At 36.9% G+C, this 22,020-nt stretch overlaps 1 protein-coding gene across 10 annotated transcripts in view; it reads right to left on the bottom strand.

Annotated features, from left to right (window-relative positions):
• Positions 1-22,020, bottom strand: part of BABAM2 (BRISC and BRCA1 A complex member 2) — a 457,873-nt gene that overhangs the window by 362,587 nt on the left and 73,266 nt on the right. Inside the window, exon 1 of one of the 10 annotated variants that reach the window (XM_054545271.2) lies at positions 3,355-3,529. In XM_054545271.2, the coding sequence (XP_054401246.1) occupies positions 3,355-3,391 (37 nt within the window). In that variant the 5' untranslated portion in view covers positions 3,392-3,529. 10 annotated transcript variants of the gene reach the window in all.

A 22,020-nucleotide genomic window follows, 5' to 3' on the forward strand; every position in this document is an offset into this window, starting at 1 on the left:
GAATATTATTCAAATTTGAAAGAAAGTACTGATATAATGGTCCAATGTGGATAAACCTTGAAAACATTAAGCTAAGTGAAAAGAGCCAGACACAAAAGGCTACTTATTGTATTATTATTGTATGAATCTATTTATATGATATGTCTAGAATATGAAAATTCATAGAGACAGAAAGTAGATTAATGGTTGCCAGACAATGGGGAACGGGAGAATGGGAAGCGACTGGAACTGGTACAAGCTTTCTTTTTGTGATGATAAATATTTTCTGAAATTAGTGTTGATGGTTGTACAACTTTGTGACTATATTTGTAAAAAGCCACTGAATTGTACACTTTAGAGGGTAAACTGCACGGTATGTAATCATATCTCAATAAAGCTGTTTTTATTTTTAATCTCATGCAAAAAATTGTCCCACTTTAAAGAAACCTGATCTTAAATAAATTACAAAGTGTTTACTGAATAGTTGTGGCACAGTTACTTTTTATAAATAAAATCGTATTAAAAATGCAATGTGAAGAGTTTCTGCATTTAAAAGAACTCTGCAATGAGCCCTTTATAAAAGTAACGAATGCTTTTTAAGATAAATACTTGCAAAGATCTTTATTTTTAAGGAACTTTACAAAATGTGTCTTTTTAATGGACACGACTGGATAATGTTAAAGACAGACTTTTTAAATTTTTAACTATTATAGATATATAATGCTGTACTTATTTATGGGGTACATGTGATATTTTGATACAAGCACATAATGTATAAAAATCAAATTAAGGAAACTGAGATATCCATCACCCCAAGCACTTATCATTTCTTTGTGTTAAGAAAATTCCAATTCCACTCTTTATTTTGAAATACACAATAAATTATTATTAACTATACTCACCCTATTGTGCTACCAAACACTAGATCTTATTACTTGTATAGCTGATTTTTCAATAAATTTTAAGGCAACCAACCAGTATTTGAATATACAATAAAGTTGTTTTTTTTTTTAAGGAAGAGATATGTACTAAAAGGAGAGGAAGTTTACTACATTATATGTAATGAAAACATTATATAAATATTTTTCAAAACAAAGAAGTAACTTAAAATAGCTTTCAGAATCTCACATAGTTATGTTCCAGAATTTCTCAGGCTCCTACCTTCAACCTCAGAGAACTCTGAAACACTTTGCCTCAATACTGTACAGCCTCTTTGAAATAAACTGTGGCATTGTTCTCTTGCTATGGAGAAGTCAGTAAATCAGTCAAGAACATTTATTAAAAACCCACAACGCACAGATGTGCATACTGGACACCTGGGGAGTTATACAGGAAGTAGAAAACATAGTACCTGACCTCAAGGCAGAGACAGTAGAGAAAAGACCAACACAAATCATATAGAAGAGCAATAACATCACATTTCCTTTATTTCACCCTGGAGCAGATGATATGAACACAGAGTACAGATTACCTGGACACTGCTTACTCCAACTTTTCATAAAATGGAAGAGTATGCAGGAGAACAAAGAAATAAAAGCAGGATCAGAGGTGCTATAAGGCGAGGTTTAAAAAAAAGGAAGAAGTGTTACAACCACCTAACAACAAAATAATAGTTTCAAGTCTTATTTTTCATTACTCCCTGAAACTTGCCAGGCTATAATAGTGGGAGCAATGGGGGCAGAAGTTCCTTCCTTTCAAAATGCACATCAACAGTGCTTCATAATATGACACATACATGAAATCACAGAAATGTTAAATACAAAGTAGATTTTATTTACATGCTTGTGCCTTAGCAGCCGACAATTTTTAGAAGGTATCAGCACCATCTCAGGAAGGCCCACTTACCAGATATGCAGAGTGGACCATATGTCCTACTCCCTAATTACAGAAGGAACACAGCCTGTCCACAGGCTCCTTGCCTTATTCTTCACCAGTGAAATATTATCATACCATTTTGTCTATCAGTTTCAATAACTGCCAGGAAAACATAGTTTCTAAGAAACAATTCAATACTAATACAACTAATACAATCACTAATCATTAGAGAAATACATATCAAAACCACAATGAGATACCATCTCACATCAGTCAGAATGGCTATTATTAAAAAGTCAAAAAATAACAAATGCTGGTGAGGCTGCACAGAAAAGGAAATGCTTACACACTGTTGGTGGGAACATAAACTAGTTCAGCCACTGTGGAAAGCAGTTTGGAGATTTCTCAAAGAACTTAAAATAGAGCTACCATTCAACCCTGCAATCCCATTACTGTGTATATACCCAAAAGAATATAAATCATTCTATGAAAAAAACACATATACTCATATGTTCATCGCAGCACTATTCACAATAGCAAACACTTGGAATCATCCTAGATGCCCATCAAGAGTGAATCTGATAAAGAAAATGTACATAGGCCAGGCACAGTGGCTCACACCTGTAATCTCAGCACTTTGGGAGGCTGAGGCAGGTGGATCACCTGAGGTGAGGAGTTCGAGACCAGCCTGGTTAACATGGCGAAACCACGTCTCTACTAAACAAAAAATACCTAAATTGGCTGGGCATGGTGGCACATGCCTGTAGTCTCAGCTACTTGGGAGGCCGAGGCAGGAGAATTGCTCGAATCCAGGGGGTGGAGGTTGCAGTGAGTCGAGATTGTGCCACTGCACTCCAGCCTGGGCAACAAGCAAGACTCCATCTCAAAAAAAAAAAGAGAAAAAAAGAAAATGTGGTACATATACACCATGGAATACTACACAGCCATAAAAAAGAATGAGATCATGTCCTTTGCAGCAATATGGATGTAGCTGGAGGCTATTATTCTACCAAACTAACCAGGAACAGAAAACCAAATACCACATGTTCTCACTTGTAAGTGGAAGCTAAACGTTGGAGTATACATGGACACAAAGAGGAGAATAATAGACACTGGGGCCTACTTGAGGGCGGAGGGTGAAAGGAGGGTGATGGTCAAAAACCTACCAATCGGGTACTTTGCTCACTATCTAGGTGACTACATCTTTTGTACGCCAAACGCCAGTGATATGCAACTTACCCACATAACAAACCTGCACATGTACCCCCAGAACCTAAAATGAAAGTCGAAAAAGAAAAAAAGAAAAAGAAAGGTAAATGACTGGTTTTCTGCCAATGATAGATTATTCTTATCAGTTGCTGCATTAAATGATTACTTACTGAAACTCCAAGTATGGAAGTGAGAGTCAGACAAGAACTTTGTGGAAATGCCAGTTTGAAGGAGATAGTCTCAATAAAAAGTAAGTTCAAACAATAGAGTTTGTGTCCGTCCATTTCTGCATCACTATAAAGAAATAACTGAGGACTGGATAACTTATAAAAAGAGGTTTAATCGGCTCACAGTTCTGCAGGCTGTACAGGAAGCATGGTGCCAGCATCTGCTTCTGGCAAAGACCTCAGCAAGCTTACAATCATGGCAGGAGGTGAAGGGAGAGCAGGCACATCACATGGTGAGAGTGGCAGTGAGAGCAAGAGGAGGTGCCACACTCTTTTAAACAACCAGCTCTCACATGAAGTCAGAGCAAGAACTCATTCAATATCACAAGGACAGCACCACACCATTCATGAGGGATCCACCCCCATGACCCAAACACTTCCCACTAGGCCCACCTCCAACACTGGAGGTCATATTTCAACATGATATTTGGAGGTGACACACATCCAAACCATTTCAGAGCTTTACGAAAGACTTTGGAGAGGTGACTCATTTCCAAGAGTTAGCTCTAACCCTTAGTGTGTCCTTACACTGAAATTTAATATCTCTCTGAAAATTCCATTTGCTGGTTCTGAGAACTTTATGGGACAAGTTTAATTTCTCTGTAATATCACAGCCCTTCAATTATTTGAAGGCAGTTCTCGTGACGTATCTTTCAACCCCACTAGGAGTCACCTCTTAGACAGGCTTACTATCCCAGTCTCCTTCACTATTCCTCATCTGACTTGTTTCAATTTCCTTATCATTTGGCTCTCTCCTCTCTGAATATGTACCAGTTTGTCTATAGCTCTCTTAGAGGATAACACTCAGATCTCAAGATAAGATTCTAGGTGTGTTATAAAGAGCATAGAAACAAATAAGAAAATCCATGCCTTAATTTATGTATTAAACTTCTATTGAAAAATGGCATTGCAAGTTAAAATAGCTTTTTTGGCAGCCTCATCAGTAGTGACTCCTATTATGCTTCTCATTAACTAAAAGCCCTAACATTTTTATGTATTTACCACTGGTAAGCTACATATCTCTCTTCTAAACTGGGACAACTAAATTTTAGAATCCATTTTGAAACTTTAAATTTATCTGTATTATATTTCAATATCGCTAGATTTACCTATTTAAAGTCCATCATGATATTCTTAGATTCTACTCCAATTTTGGGTTGGCACTCCTAACTTCAAATTATAAACATACTGGCTAGGCATCCTCCTGGAAACCTCCCTTTATGGCAATTTATAAACAATAAACAACCTTGGGTACAATAATTTAAACAATAATGTCTAACCAATAATAATATGAACTTAAACATTCATCACAAGTTTGTCAAGGAACCTGTCAACTGCCTCAGCAATGTAGGCTGTTGTGCCTACAAATGCAAGGATGCCACTAATTATTCCATTGCACAGCATTCTTTTCATCTTGAGTGGTAGAGTTTAATTTCCAATATCAAGGAAAAAGACTCTAAGGAATTATTACATCTGAGAGTTGGCATATTTACATGAATTAGGCTCTCAAAAAAAAATCTGTAGAACAAAGGATGGAAGTAGGGGGTAGAGGCTAAACTTAGGTCATTTAAATTTTCCTCCTCTTCTTAGAAGACTTCCTTCTGCCATATCCCTCTCCTAGACTTCGGACCACACCTAATCCTTCTTTGCACTTCTAATATCTGAAGCAGTGCTATGTAATAGAAATAATAATGCAAGCCACATACGTAATTTTAAATTTACCAGTAGCCACATTCAAACAGTAAAAAGAAAAAAGGTGACATAAAAATGATAAACTATTTTTTAACTTTATACACAGTAAAATTCATCTTTTTCTGTATAGCTATAAGAGTTGTATAACATGCAGAGATCTGTATAAACACCACCAAAATTAGGATACAGAACAATTCTATCACTCTCCAATACGTCTTCATGCTATCCCTGTGTATTTAAATGTTCCGACCATTCCTTATTCCTGGAAACCTCTGACCTGCTCTTGGCCCCTTCAGTTTTGCATTTTGCAGAATGCCATACAAATGGAATCATGTAGTATGTAACCTTTTGAGAACAGCTTCTTCTTTCACTTAGCATAAGGCATTTGAGACTCAAATTGCTGCATGTTCAATAGCTTGCTCCTTTTTATAGCCTACTAGTATATTCCATTGTACAGATGTACCATAGTTTGTATATCCGTCTACCCAATGAAAGACATGTAGGTGATTTCCAGTTTGTGATGATTATGAATGATGCTGCTACAAACATATATGTACATGTTTTGCGTGAATGTACATTTATCATTTCTAGATAAATGTTTAAGACTGGATTGCTAGGTCACATGATGAAGTCTATCTTTAACCATAAAACAAACTGCCAACCTTTTTTCCTGAGTGACTATTACATTTAGCATTCAAACCAACAATGCATGAGAGTTCCAGTTTCTACACATTCGTGCCAATATTTAATATTGTCAATTTTGTTATTATTGTCATTGATTTTAGTCATTCTAACAGGTACATCATGGCATCTCATAATGATTTTAATCTGCATTTTCCTAATGACTAATAAAGTTGAGCATCTTTTCATGTGTTTATTTGCTATCTGTATATATTCTTTGGTGGAGTATCTGTTCAAATCTGTTCCTCATTTTTTTATTGTTGTTGGTTTTCTTAATGTTGGCTTTTGAAAGCTACATATTCTTGAAATTTGTTCTCTGTTAGATACATGATTTGCAAATATTTTCTCTTACTGCTTCTTGTCCTCTTCTCTTAACAGTCTCTTCAGCAGAGCAAAAGTCTTAAGCTTCAGTGAAATCCAATTTATCAACTTTTTTCTTTTATGGATTATGTTTCTAATGTTGTATCTAACTCAATGCCCAGCCCAAGTCACAAAGCCTTCCTTCTATGGTTACTTCTTGGATTTTTATGGTTTGAAATTTTCCGTTTAAGAATGTGATTCACCAATTTTTGAACGTGGTTTGAAGTATAAGTCAAGGTCCTTTTTATTGCATGTAGATGTCTACTTGCTGAGAAAAATCCTTTTGCCATTGAAGTGCCTTTGCATTTTTGTGGAAAATCATTGACCATATTTATGTGGATCTATTATTGGACTCTCTAATTTGTTCTGTTGATCTATGGCTCTTCTTTTGCCAATATCACACTGCCTTGATAGTAAGCCTTCAAACTGAGTAGTCTGACTCCTCCATTTTTACTGTTCTTTTTCAAAATTGTTTTGGCTATTTTAATTCTTTGCCTTCCCACGTAAATTTTAAAATCATCTTGTCAATATCTACCCAATCCTGCTGGGATTTTGATGGGGATTACACTAAATACTGTACATTAATTTAGGGAAAGTTGAATTAGGAAACTAATTAAAACTATTTAGGGAAAACATCTTAACTATGTTGAGTCTTCCCATCCATGAATATATTATATATCTCTGCATTTATTGAGTTCTTCTTCAATTCCTTTATCTACATATAGATACTGAACATACCTTATTAGATTTATAACTAAGCATTTTTTTGGCAGGAAGGTATTATAATTGGTACTATTTTTTAACTTTCTGTTTCTGATTGTTCATTGCTAGTATAAAGAAATATGATTGATTTTCCTATGCTGATCTTACATCCCGTAACCTTAAAAAACTCATAAGTTCTAGGATTTTTTGAATATGCCTTGGGATTTTCTACATAGACAATCATATTATACGCAAATTAGGTGGATTTATCTCTTCCTTTCCAATCCATATGCCTTTTATTTCTTTTTCTTGACTTCCTGCAACTTCCAGTACTATGTTATATAGGATTTGGGAAAGTGAACATCTTTGCTTCATTCTCAGTCTTAGAAGAAAAGCATTCAGTCTTTCACCATGTATGATATTAAGGTGTAGGTTCTGTGTAGATGTCCTTTATAAGTTTGAGGCTGAGGAAATTCCCTTTTATTCCTATTCAGCTAAGAGTTTTTATCACGAACAGATTTTAAATTTTAGTTTTTTCTGCATCCATTGATATGATCATACGTGGTTTATCTTGTATTAGTCTGTTAATATGGAGACTTGCATAGACTGATTTTCAAATGTTGAACTTGGCTTTCATTCCCAGAATAAAACCTGCTTGATTATGATACATTATTTTACTTGCATACATATATAGAGAACGTGTGTTGTATACATATATATGTATACATTTTATATATGTTGCTAAATACAATTTGCTAATTTTTTTCAAAAGTTTTACTTCTTTGTTCAAATGAGGGATACTGGCCTATAGTTTGTTTGTTTGTTTGTTTTCTTCTACTTTCTTTGACTGATTTTGATATCAGAAAAATGACAGCCTCATAAAATAAGATAGAAACTGTTGTATCCTTTTCAATTTCTGGATGATACTGCATAAAACTGGTGATTTTTTGTCTTAAATGTTTGGTAGAATTCACTCGAGATAATCCGGGTCTGGCATTTCATTTGTGAAAGATTTTTTTTTAACTATAAATTCAATTTCTTTAACAGATATAGGATTAATCAGATAATCTATTTCTTTCTGAGTGAATTTTGATAGTTTATTTCTTTCAAGGAATGTGTTCATTTCACTTAATTGCCAAATGAATTGGCATAAAGTTAGGTTCAGAGTGAAAGCACTAAACAATCTTCTGTGGACTTGATTCATCAGAACAGTTTTCAAAGCCTTTAAATGCTACTCTGGTTTTCCCAAAGTACACACCACCCAGAGGCTAGTCTGGGCACTGTTCTATGCTGTAGCTCAGTTCTCAAAGACTTTGCTACATTGAGTCTGTCTGGTTCCATGTGTGAAGCTCAAGGATAAGCCTGAGACTTCATACACAGATTAAAGGATCCTTTTCTCCAGCCCCTCTTCTCTGTGATTTCCCCCGTACTCTGCCTCCCGGGGCACCTTTTCCTGGTACTCTGGATTGAAACTGGGAGTTTTTCCCTCCCCATGTTTTTATGTACCTTCCATTACTGTGTCAATCTGGAGAAGAAACCCCAAAAGAAAAGAGTCTAAGAGGCTACTGCAAGAGTCCTGTTTCATCACTAGAGCTTGCCTGCCTTAGGGACAGAAGAGTTGGTGGGGAAAAAAAAAAAAAGATTACATCCTGAAGGGTCCCCCTTTCTATATCTTTGACCTGGGAGAGGGTTTTCATTGGAGAATTTTCTGTCCTTGCCCAGTGTGTAGTGTCACGGTCCAGGATGTCCTAGGATCCAAACCAGGAGATATGGAAAGAAAAGATAAACAAATTTTTTAAAACACAAGAAAATGACCTCCATATGGGTTAATCTTTGAGTTTTTATTTCTTCTTAGTATGTCTGATAATTACTTTTCAGAGTTCTCAAGCAGTTCCTATATGTATTCTTTAGGTACTATAGTTTTAAATTATAACCAATGAGAGAGATAGGGTGCAGTGTTTACTAATTTTTACCAAGAACTGGTAATTAAAGCTAGTAATTACGACCAGGCGCGGTGGCTCATGACTGTAATCCTAGCACTTTGGGAGGCCGAGGCAGGCGGATCATCTGAGGTCAGGAGTTCAAAACCAGCCTGGCCAACATGATGAAATCCCATCTCTACTAAAAAATACAAAAATCATCCAGGCGTGGGGGCGTGCACCTGTAGTCCCAGCTACTCGGAAGGCTGAGACAGGAGAATCACTTGAACCTGGGAGGTGGAGGTTACAGTGAGTCAAGATCGAGCCACTGCACTCCAGCCTGGCGACAGCACAAGACTCCATCAAAAAAAAAAAAGCTAATAATTAAAATAATAATTCATAAATTAAAGTTATGTAACCTTTATATTTTATTTAGCCAAGATATACAAAATAATACCATTTCAACATGTCATCAATATAAAAGTTATCAGTGAGATATTTTATATTTTTAAATATAACACTTTAGCATCTGATGTGTATTTCACACTTAACAGCACATCTCAATTCAGACTAGCCACATTTCAAAGACTCCATCACCACATGTGGCTAGCAGCAACTATATTGGACAGAACAGATCTACAGGAAACACTGATTAGGAAAGAAGGAAACAAAGGGAATGAAGGGAAGGTAAGAAAGGTCACTTAATTTTCCATGACTATCTCCATGTAAAATGTCCTCCCTGCCTCATTAGATACCACATTCTGTTCCTTGGCAGTTATTACCCGTTGAAAAAAGTTCTTTCTTATATTGAAACAGAAAATATAGCTACAAATCACTTTTACCCACTAACACTAGTTCTACCCTAAGCATTATTCTACATGATAGTCCCCAAACCATCTGCAGATGACTGTCAGGTCTTCTTTTAATCTTCTCTTCTCCACGTTAAATATGCCTAGTTCTTTCAGTGGTTTATAATAAGACAATTTTCAGGAAATTAAGCTACATGATTCTTATGTATATCAGAGAGAATATACATGTTGTTGATTCTTAGAAAATTAGACTAATTCAGAAAGGGGTACTGTCCATCTTCAGATGTAATATGTTTTAAATGAACTTTTAACCTTGTATTTTTGTATACTTATTTCTGTGCATAAAATAACAATATTTTAAGCCAAATGCTATAAATTAGCATTACTTTATTGAGCAATAAATATTCTACCACAGAAAATTTTAGTCTTAGTAATCTTCTAATGCATATTCACAAACTGTTTCATTACTGCAATTTGTTATCAACTCTTTTTTAATAACTACAATGCAAGTGACACTATAAAAAAGAAAGTAAGCTTTTTCAACTTTTCTATGATTGTTGTAGTTTTAAAAAGTAGTTCAGAATTAAATATAATTTTAAAACAAATCAGTAATGATCCTTGTCATCAAATAGTAAAACGTTGAAAAAAAAATGGGAAAATTTAGCAAGTAAGCTTGATTTTTACATACCCATATACACACTCACACACCCTTGATTTAGGTGTAGCTCCTAGAACACTATGTATTTACATTTATTTTTCTTTTAACGAAATATCGTAGCGAGATGGATGTTGTAAAGTTGGTTTAAACATACAGAATAAGTAGCTTTGTATTTACTGATAAGAAAAAGAGACATTGCCATTTGGAGGAAACGATGAAAAACCCTGAGATGTGAAGCAATAGAAAAAAAAAACAGTAATTAATTCTTCTATACTTGAACAAGCTTAAGAAAAAGAGCATGTGACTATAAAGATTTTGGTTAAACTGGCAGGATAAATCAAGATGTTTTCTCATTCTCTAAAGATAAAATTTTCATTTATTAATTCATTCAATCCCTCAACAAATATTAAACATATACATTATGTTAAGTACTGTCACTGACAGAAAAAGAGTTAGGAGATTCTGCCCCAATAAAGCTTGTAGTATCGATTCAAGATACTAAAAACACTGGCCAAAATGTTTTTCGGAACAGGATACAGTCCCAAAGTGTCACCTCACAGATCACTAATTCATCATAACTGAGAAAAGGTATCTTTATAAAGAGAAAAACTGGTAGACACCAACTTAATTTAACCAAGTGGTCAAGCAGCAGCAACAATGGAAGAAACAAATCATGGGCCTTGTGGTAACTGCACTGAGAAGTACATAACATCACTTATTTTAAAAGCTTGACAAATATGTTTAAACTGAATACAGCCACGAAAAGAAAATCAGATAAACCAAATTGTGGGATATGTTACAAAACAACAGCCCCAGACTCTTCAAAATCATTAATCATTAATGTCATGAATAACCAAAAAAAAAAAAAAAAGAAAAAGGTTAAGAGAATTGTTCTAGATTAAAGAAAAAAATTTAAAACATTTTTTAAGTGTGAGCAGTAAATATAATGAATGATCTTTCACTGGATCACAGATCTGGGGGAAAAAAGCTAAAAGGATATTAATGGACAACTGGGTATATAAATATGGACCACACATAAGATGCTACTGTAACCATGTTACATTTCTTGAGTATGATAGCGGCATTGAGATTCTATAGGAGAAAAATGTTCTTTTCTTGGGAGACACGTAGTGAAGTACTTAGGGGTGAAGTATGAAAATATTTTCAACTTAATTTAAAATGACTCAAAGATTTAGAGATAGATACTGTAAACTATATATCTATATCAGCATACACATATACATGTGAGTAGAGAGAGACTTTTAAAACATGACAAAATGTTAACAACTGATAGATTAAATAAAGGGTTTACAGATGCTCATAGTACAATTTGTTCCAATTTTTAAAAGGCAGATGTTATTCTTTAAAATAAGAATTTTAAGGAAAAATATAACACAAAGTAAAAATGTATTAGCATCACAAGAAATGAACAAATAACACACCATGCAAATTCTGAAAATACAGGAATTAGTAAGGATCTAACAGATGACTTCATTGAAGAAGTGGCACTTGGACTGGGAATTAGACAATAAAACTCTAAAAAAGTTAAAAATACATTAATATATTCCTTTATAAAAAGTGAAAAAACATAGCATATAGACTATATACCAAAAAAATTAAAGAATAAAAAGGATTTGGAAATGAGAATACAAAGGGAACATCATGAGCAAAAGCAGAGTAGCAAGAAACTCAGGGTGTACCTGAGAAGTGTAGCAGATGCCATGGTGACCCACTATACTCCCTTCGTCCTCCCACCCAGAGGTCACCTGCAGCTCTGAATTCCTATAAAACAAGAGTTTCTAAGCCATGGGACTATTGACATTTGGGGATGGATAACTCTTTGCTGTAGGGGGCAACCATATCAACTGCGGTATATTTAGCAGCATCCCTGGTCTCTACCCACTAGATGCCAGCCAGTAGCACTTTTTCCCCTAGCCAGTGACTTTTTTTTTTGTCACTACCAAAAATGTCCACAGAATTTACCAAATGCTCCTTGGAGAGCAAAATAACCTCCTCTCCTCCCCTGAGCCCCAACCTCAGTTTGAGAAAAAACCACTGCCAGAAATCGTGGCCATCCAGCTCCAGTAACCGCATCTGTCTGCATAAGGGCATTCTCTGGCCTAGAAGGTAGCTTGGCCAGTATATAAAAAGGCTGGACTACTTGGAAGTGAATGACACTAAGAATGAAGGATGAGGGTGGATGTGTAAACAACTTCCTTGCCCTTCCCTGGCACAATACTGAGTGAGTTTCACATAGCTGGGAGGTTGTGAGTGAAATTTAACCCCACTTAACAACAGCAATAACCTACTCTTCAATGCACCCTATTTTGGCTTTTCTCCCTCTCTTTCTCTGCTTTTCTCCCTCTCCCTCTCTTTCCCACCCCCTCACTGTGCTTCCAGAGATCACCTCCTATATTAGTCCATTTTCATGCTGCTGATAAAGACATACCCAAGATTGGGCAATATACAAAGCAAAGAGGTTTAAAGGAGAACTCACAGTTTCATGTGGCTGGGGAAGCCTCACAATCATGGCAGAAGGCAAGGAGAAGCAAGTCACATCTTACATGGATGGCAGCAGGCAAAGAGAGAGCTTGTGCAGGGAAACTCCCCCTTATAGAACCATCAGATCTCATGAGACTTATTCACTATCACGAGAACAGCATGGGAAAGACCTACCCCCACAATTCAATTACCTCCCACTGTGTCCCTCCCACAACATGTGGGAATTCAAGATAAGATTTGGGTGGGAACACAGACAAGCCATATCATTCCACCCCTCCCAAATCTCATGTCCTCACATTTCAAAACCAGTCATGCCTTCCCAACAGTTCCCCAAAGGTTTAACTCATTTTGGCATCCAAAGTCTCATGTGAGACAAGGCAAGTCCCTTCTACCTATGAGCCTGTAAAATCAAAAGCAACTTAGTTACTTCCTAGATAAAATGAGGGTACAGGCATTGGGTAAATACATCCAGGTCATGCTGATGCAAGAGGTGGATTCCCATGGTCTTGGCCAGCTCCACCCCTGTGGCTTTGCAGGATACAGCTGTCCTCTCAGCTGCCTTCACGGGCTGGTGTTGAATGTCTGTGGCTTTTCTAGGCACATGGTGCAAGCTGTCAGTGGATCTATCATTCTGGGGTCTGGAGGATGGTAGCCCTCTTCTCACAGCTCCACTAGGCAGTGCCCCAGTAGGAACTCCGTGTGGGGGCTCCAACCCCACATTTCCCTTCTGCACTGCCCTAGCAGAGGTTCTCCATGAGGGCCCCACTCCTGCAGGAAACTTCTGCCTGGGCATCCAGGCATTGCCATACAACTTCTGAAATCTAGGCAGAGATTCCCAAACCCCAATTCTTGACTTCTGTGCACTCGCAGCCTCAACACCACATGGAAGCTGCCAAGGCTTGGGGCTTGCACCCTCTGAAGCCATGGCCCAAGCTCTATGTTGTTCCCTTTCAGCCACAGCTGAAGCAGCTGGGGCACAGGGCATCAAGTCCCTAGGCTGCACAAAGCACAGGGACCCTGGGCCCAGCCCATGAGACCACATTTTACCCCTACGCCTCTGGGCCTGTAATGGGAGGGGCTGCTGTAAAGACCTCTGACCTGCCCTGGAGACATTTTCCCTACTGTCTTGAGGATTAACATTCGGCTCCTCATTACTTATGTAAATTTCTGCAGCCAGCTTGAATTTCCTCTTCAGAATTTGGGATTTTTTTCTATCACATTGTCAGGCTGCAAATTTTCCACACTTTTATGCTCTGCTTCCCTTATAAAACTGAATGCTTTCAAAAGCTCCCAAGTCACCTTTTGAATGCTTTGCTGCTTAGAAATTTCTTCCACTGGAAACCTAAATCATCTCTCTCAAGTTCAAAGTTCCACTAATCTCAAGGGCAGGGGCAAAATGCCGCCAATCTCTTTGCTAAAACATAACAACAGTCACCTTTGCTCCAGTTCCCAATGAGTTCCTCATCTCCATCTGAAACCACCTCAGCATGGCTTTTATTGTCCATATCATTATGAGTATTTTGGTCAAAGCCATTCAACAAGTCTCTAGGAAGTTCCAAAGTGTCCCACATTTTCCTGTCTTCTGAGCACTCCAAACTGTTCCAATCTCTGCCTGTTACCCAGTTCCAAAGTCACTTCCACATTTTCAAGTATCTTTTCAGCAGCACCCGACTCTACTAGTACCAATTTACTGTATTAGTCCATTTTCAGGCTGCCGATAAAGACATACCTGAGACCAGGCAATTTACATAGGAAAGAGGTTTGAAGGAGAACTCACAGCAACAGGTGGCTGGGGAAGCCTCACACAATCATGGCAGAAGGCAAGGGGGAGCAAGTCACATCTTACAATGGATAGCAGCAGGAAAAGAGAGAGCTTGTGCAGGGAAATTCCCCCTTATAGAACCATCAGATCTCATGAGACTTATTCACTATCACGAGAACAGCATGGCAAAGACCTACCCCCATGATTCAATTACCTCCCACAAGTCCTTCCCACAACACGTGGGAATTCAAGATGAGATCTGGGATGGGGACACAGCCAAACCATATCATCTCCCATTGAAGTATATGTACTCAAATTTTTGTCTCAGGGTCTTCTGTTTCAGGAACCAAACAAAGGCAGGAAGCTTGGCTATTCAATGAAGAAATATATGTTTCTCCTGGAGAAATGAAATTTTTGATATCTATTCATGACCCCATGTGATTTTATAAAATCATATGTCTGACAGTTCTGCCTGTTAAATGACAACCCCACAAGAAGATAGCACTTAGCCTGGGCCACTAAAGATCAATGCCATAAGACAAGTCTTTGGTATTTCTATTTCTATCCTACAACTATTGAGGAAGGCAGCAGGTCTGTGCCCAAAAGGCAAATAAAGGAACAAAACAAACAAACGAAGCTACTTAATATAGAGGAGAATGGTTCAAGCTATTAAAGCTGCTTGATGTACCAAATTAATCAAACAAAAAGCATAGCTTGAACCCTGGGAGAGTCTGGTTTGGCAACTCACTATGGCCAGCCAGACATTTTCACAGAGTACAGCAATTTCTTACAAGAGTTATAGCAGATGAGGGGTGAGGGGACAAAGACTGAAAAGACTGGCCTGGGGCCCAGAGTTTAAAAAGTACAAGATGAGCGTGAAACATCTGGTCATGCCAGAAAGCAAGAAACTATCAAAGGCTTTGGGGGTCATATCAACAAGACTTGAAGAGCCATCATGCAGAGACTCCTGGTCAAAGACGAATGAATTTAAGCATCAGTAACAATAACCGTAATGAATTAAAACACACCACATTATTTTAAACCCAGGAGTTAATGATATATTAACAAATCAAGTTGTCTTCAGAAGATGTGAAAGATCTACGCATTATTTTGAAAACTGGAAAATAAAGAAAAAGAAAGAATTTATCCTATCCTTCCTAAAGGAAACTGTACTCAAGATTACCAAATAGTTGATCAGGAAAAACTCTTTACACAAGCATTCCAACTAATAAATGAAGAAGAAATGACAGAATATCACCATTTTGAAACACTTAACAAATTAACGGATCTAAGCAAAGACCATTGAAGGTTGCCATATTATATGCCTCTAATGAAAGAATATGTTACCTGTGACATAGTCTTGCCAGAAACCAAAAGCAAAACAAAACAAAACCTGAACCTGAGTAAGCCTCTACATCAAACTACCACATCAAATGACACCACAGAAATGAAATCATCAAAATCAAACTGTGGAAAACTAGAGAACAAATGGCCCAGCTTCTTTACAAATAAATATAAAACAAAGAAGAAAAAGAAGAGAGAAAAAAATAATGAAGAGAAGGCAAAGAAATGAGAACCAAGCGAAGAAGAATATGAAGAAAACAAGGAGGAGGAAAAGAAAAAAAGACAAAGAAAAAAAGGAGGAATAAGGGAACAAGATAACTGCAAATAAGAGACCTAAATGACATATCAACCTATTGCAATGTGCACACAATCAGTATCCACACAACTGTAAAGCACACACACATTTTACATATGTATGTTTGTATATGTATGTACATATGTATACGTGTGTGTATATATATAGCAACCAAAAACATTGAATAATGACTAGTAATAAAAGATTTAAGAATTAGCATTGTTTTTTTAAAGTGTGTCAATGATATTAAAGTTGTTTACAAAGACAGTCCATAGCTTATAAAGACACATACTGAATACTTATGGAGGATATGATATGACGCTCGGAATTTGCTTCAAAATTATTTGGGAAAAAGCTGATGGAGGACATATGAAATAGAATTGGCTATGAGTTGATAGCTGTGAAACTGTGTGATAGGTACATAAGAGTTCATTATACCATTCTCTTTACATTTCTAAGTGTTTGAAATTTTCCATTTCAAAAATATTTTTAAGTGATTTTCTCCAAGACTCCACATATTGCCACCAAGATTTGATTTCATATGGTAAACCAATATAATTTACGTTGAAATAATTTTCATTCAGCATACTTACAGAGTTGGAAAAAACCTTATAATGAAGGCAGCCAGAAATTTTATCACCAAAAATGGGACACCCAGAGTGGGAAAAAAGGGCATTTTAATAATTAACCAGGACAACAGACATAGAGGGGGATATGGTTAATTGCCCTCCATATGTTATTCAGCTCAGTTTCTGACATAGTTGAACTCACAATTATCCCTTAAAACATACCCCATCTCCAATAAGGCAGTTATACTATGTCTATTTCAATTTCTCCTGTAACAAAAACCTCATTATTTCCCAAAGCAGTTCCTTATATTAGAGGACAACACCAATTATTAAAAACTCTCTGCGGAGTCAAAATCTGTTTCCTAATAACTTCTACTTGGTAGCATTGGTTTTATTTTCTAGAAGAACAGAATGTGATGAGTAGAAAGAATCCAGAACTGAGAACAGAGAACAGGATCTGCTAAGAACTAATAAAATCATCTTGGACAATTTATAAAACCTAAAACCTATCTAAGCCTCCATTTCCAGCCCTTTCTATCTTTAAAAACCAGCACTCTTAGCTTCTTCAAGCAGTGTGTAATGTGTCATGATTTCTGTCGAACACACCCTAATATTGTTCCTACACTGTGCTACCCAAAAGTCAATACAACACTCATGTATGGCCTACCATATTACAGGCACAGCACAACAACCTCATTCCATACTGTAGCCTCAAAGTTTTGTTAATCCAGCACAAGACTGGGTTAGCTTTTGCAGTAATTGCACCACATTATTGGTTCATACTATATATCACAGATAATTTTTTCATGTAACTGCTTTCCTCTACTTATACAACTAATTTTTGAAACCTAAATAATGGATGTCTTCATCTGTTTTGTGTTACTATCACAGAATACCTGAGACTGGGCAATTTATATAAAGAAAAAGGTTTATTTAGTGCACAGTTCCACAGGCTGGGAAGTTCAAGTTTGAGCGGTCAAGTGTGGTAGCTTCTAGTGAGGGCCTCATGCTGCATCGAAACATGGCAGAGAAATGGAAGGGAACGCAGGTACATGAGAAGGGAAAAGGGCAACACATGAGAGGTTCATTTTATAACAACCCACTCTCTTGGGAACTAATCCATTCTCATGAGAACTAATCCAGTATCGAGAGACATACACTAATCCATCTATCTTCATGATCTAATCACCTCTTAAAGGTACCACCTCTCAACAGCATTACATTGAAGACAAAGCCTCAATATGGCAAACCATATTCAAACCATAGCAATGGACTTTACTCTTATTACATCCTGCTGCTTCCAAATCAACATACTAACCTACTGGGATAGAATGAAATTTTGTCATATGTCACAGTAGCTGTCTCTTTAAACTTGAGTCCTCCACAAGTTGAACAAGTATGTTATATCACTCAGAAAAATGTTGAATAAAACAGTCAAAAATACAACCCTAGAGTATTTCATCTGAGATTTTCCAATGATTATTCCATTTACTGCAAATCTACTTAACTATTTTTCGGTATAATAACATATGAAACATCTAGAAAGACATCAGAGGGAAATTGTTAAATTTTCTGCTGAAATGATTTGCTATGTCAGCTGATCTACCATTAAAAAACCATAAGACTAGTTTGGTATAACTTGCTTCTATGTAAACCCATGTTGGCTACTAAAGATATAACAGGTTTTAAATGCTCTCAAACAATTTATTGAACCCTTTAAGAATATATCCTTCCTTCTTTTCTTTTTTTTTTTTGAGACAGAGTCTTTCTCTGTCACCCAGGCTGAAGTGCAGTGGTGCAATCTCAGCTCACTGCAACCTCCACCTCCCAGGTTCAAGCAATTCTCCTGCCTCAGCCTCTGGAGTAGCTGGGATTACAAGCATGCGCCAACAAGCCCAGGTAATTTTTGTATTTTTAGTAGACATGGGGTTTTGCCATGTTGGCCAGGCTGGTCTCGAACTCCTGACTTCAGGTGATCCACCCACCTCGGCCTCCCAAAGTGCTGGGATTACAGGCGTGAGCCACCTTGCCTGGCCTCTCCTTCTTTTCTTTAAATATTGGGATGATGATTTCCTTTATCTATAGTCTGCTGCCATTATCCACAATTTCTTCAACCAGATGATTACTGTCGTAATTCTAGTAATTCCACTCGTCAAAAAGATCACCACTATAAAAGGAATTTTGGTACGGTTAATTAGTTCAAATAAGAATTCTGCTGAGAGCTCCCTTCAGTACCATAAAACTGTCACGCAGATAAGAAAATAAAGTTGTTTTGTTCCTAGGACAAAAATATTTTTTGAATGAGCACTGTATTGTTGTCTCGTGGATAATATTCTTTTTAATGATAGTAGCTATATATGCACTTACCAAGAACACTACTAAAGCAATTGCTACAATAGGTAGTGATGACATCAAACGGTCTTTAGCTCTAAAAACATATGCAGTTCTTTCAGTTCAGTTAATTATTAAGATGACATAAATTCTGACAAACCCATGTTTCTTAAGAGGTACTATGGCAAAACAGTAGCTTGAAGAGCTACTATTCTATTTTAATTAAATTTGCTTTTGACCATATCAAATTTCTTTCCGATCCCTTCTGTTTCATAAAATAAAACTGGGTACTTATTTAAATCAAAAGCTAAAGTTAAAATCTTTTGATAACTTCATTTCTAAATACATTTTAAGTACATTTGAAAATGAAAACCCAATTTTTTCACTCACAAATGCTCAAAGAGTTTAGCTATACGTATCTGGTCCACTTTATTATCTTGACCTTTAAGTTTCCTTCCCTCATATTTCCCACATTAAAGAAAAACCACCAGGCACAGTGGCTCACACCTGTAATCCCACCACTTTGGGAGGCCAGGAGGATCCCTTGAAGCTAGGAGTTAGAGACCACCCTAGGCAATAAAGCAATGCCCTGTCTCCATAAAAAATTAAAACATTAGCCAGATGCAGTGGCATGCACCAGTAATCTCAGAAACTTGAGAGGCTGAGGCAGGAAGATTGCTTTAGCCCAGGAGTTAGAGGCTGCAGCGAGCTATGATTCAGTACATTCCAACCTGGGTGACAGAGTGAGATCTTATCTCTTAAAAAAAGAAACAAACAAAAATTTCCAAATGATTTTAGAAAGTAGTTCAAAACTGTTGTTTAACTTATGAATCAAAAAGATATAATTAAGGGGGGCCGGGCATGGTGGCACACAGCTGTAATCTCACTATTTTGGGAGGCTGAGGCAGGATAATCATTTGAGCCCAGGAGTTTGCGATCAGCCTGGACAACGTAGTGAGACCGCATCTCTACAAAAAAAATTTAAAAATCAGCCAGATGCGGTGGTGCATGCCTGTAGTCCCAGCTACTCAGGAGGCTGAGATGGGAGGATCACTTGAGCCAAGGTTACGGTGAGCTATGATTGCACCACTGCACTCCAGCCTGGGTGACAGAGTGAGACCCTCTCTCTCCAAAAAAAAAAAAAAAAAAAAAAAAAAAAGATAATTAAGGGAATTAGAGATGTATTAGGCAGGTAATAGAAGTGAATCACAAATCTATGCTACTGGGTCAGGGCATAGAAGATACAATCACATGCTAACTACAGATACTCCTCAACTTACAATGGGGTTACCTCCCAGTAAGCCCATCATAAGCTGAAACCGTTGTTAAGTAAAAAATGCATTTAATAACCTACTGAACATCATAGCTTAACCTAGCCTACCTTAAATGTGCTCAGAACACTTACATTAGCTTATAGTTAGGCAAAATCATCTAACACAAAGTCTATTTTATAATAAAGTATTGACTATCTCATGTAATTGATTGACTACTATACTGGAAGTGAAAAGCAGAATGGTTGCATGGGTACTCAAAGCATAGTTTCTACTGAATGTGTACCACTTTCGCACCATCGCAAAGGTAAAAAAAATCCTAAGTTGAACGATTATAAGTTTGGGGATCGGACCGTCTGTTGTCTTAAAAACACATATAGCAAAATAAAGCACTTAGGACTATTCTCTACATCTCAAAGCTGAAACTGAGCCTTTATCTCACGTAAGCCTGATTAACTTCTCACCCTATCTTCAGCAATTTCTGCAGGTGATTTCTGTCCTCAGAAACAACACAAAAATAACCAACCACAAGTTGTTACTCCTAAAGTGTCTAAGAGATGCCCACACAATAATGGAAGTTTTTCAGTTAACTTCCCAATGCCAACTGACCACCACCTTACCCAGCTGATGTATGGCAGAAGGCATTAGCATCTGATAGTGTGTTTACTTCCTATTCAGCAAAGCCATTGCTTATCCTTATTTCTCATCATAAGCAGTTGATTTGCTCTTATCTACTAATACTGAGAAGCAGGTTATTATTGTATGATAATAAAGATGATATTTATTTCCTAACATGTTAAGTAGAAAAAGCATTGGGCTTGGGACTCAGAAGTCCCGGACTTGAGTTCCAGGTCCCTGATCTCCCAGTTATTTGACCTCAGACTAGTCACCTAGGCTCCGTGGTCCTGTCTTATATGTAAAGCAAGACAGCCAGCCCTCAGAAAGTTGTTGGAAGATTAAAATGAGATCATTTTAAGTAAAACTACTTTGGAAAATACGAAATGTTATATGACTGTAAATCTTCTTTCTAATTCCTAGCTGAGCTATGCAAAGTAGAAACTTAAGGCTGATGTGGCACAGCTCAACACAGACAAGTAACACTTGCCAAAAAATCAGTAGAAATAACCACAGAATGCTAGCTGGGGAGAAAAAAAAACCACACCAATCTTTCTTTGAATTCTGAGTTCATTGTTTAACAATGAGTCTTTTGCTGACTGCACACACAGGCACAAACCAGAGCACAAGCAGCAGAATCAAACTTGCACACAAAGGGCAATGTTGGACTATGCCTTATACTTTAGCTCCCACAAAATAGTGCTTGGAAGTCTGTGCAAAACTCCACCCGCCTTCACAAACTTTGTGAAAATCAAGCATTAGCCTGTGGAATTCATGAAAAAAACTGAATACTTTCTACTGTCAAATAACTCTGAAATGCCCAGTAACTGGATAAGAAAGATGTAAAAAAAAATGGTATGAAGGATCCTTTGAGTTCACACACGACAGATCTAAACAATAAGTCTAACAATGAACAAAAGCAAGTCCAGTAATCCACAGAAGATGAAGTGGGGAAAAAAAAATCTATTGAAATGAATGAAAAATTAAGATGCTGAAAAATTAGGATGAAGCAATCAGAATTCTTCAAAAGTAGATATAAAAAATGCTTTTCAGAAGCAATGAATGAAAAGACTAAAAAATAAAAATAAAACTATAACCAGAGTAAAAACGGTTAAAGACACACAAGCTCTAGCCAACATTCACTGAAAGTACGAAAAAAAAAATCAAGCAAAAGAAAATGAGCAGTTTTTCAAAAGCAATAGCATCACAATGGCAATTTTTTCTGATAGTTTAAATGTAAGTTGATGATAACAAAGGACAAAGACAGTTGTGCCTCTGCC

Source organism: Pongo abelii, chromosome 12 (assembly GCF_028885655.2).
Source record: "Pongo abelii isolate AG06213 chromosome 12, NHGRI_mPonAbe1-v2.0_pri, whole genome shotgun sequence".
Taxonomy (NCBI): domain Eukaryota; kingdom Metazoa; phylum Chordata; class Mammalia; order Primates; family Hominidae; genus Pongo; species Pongo abelii.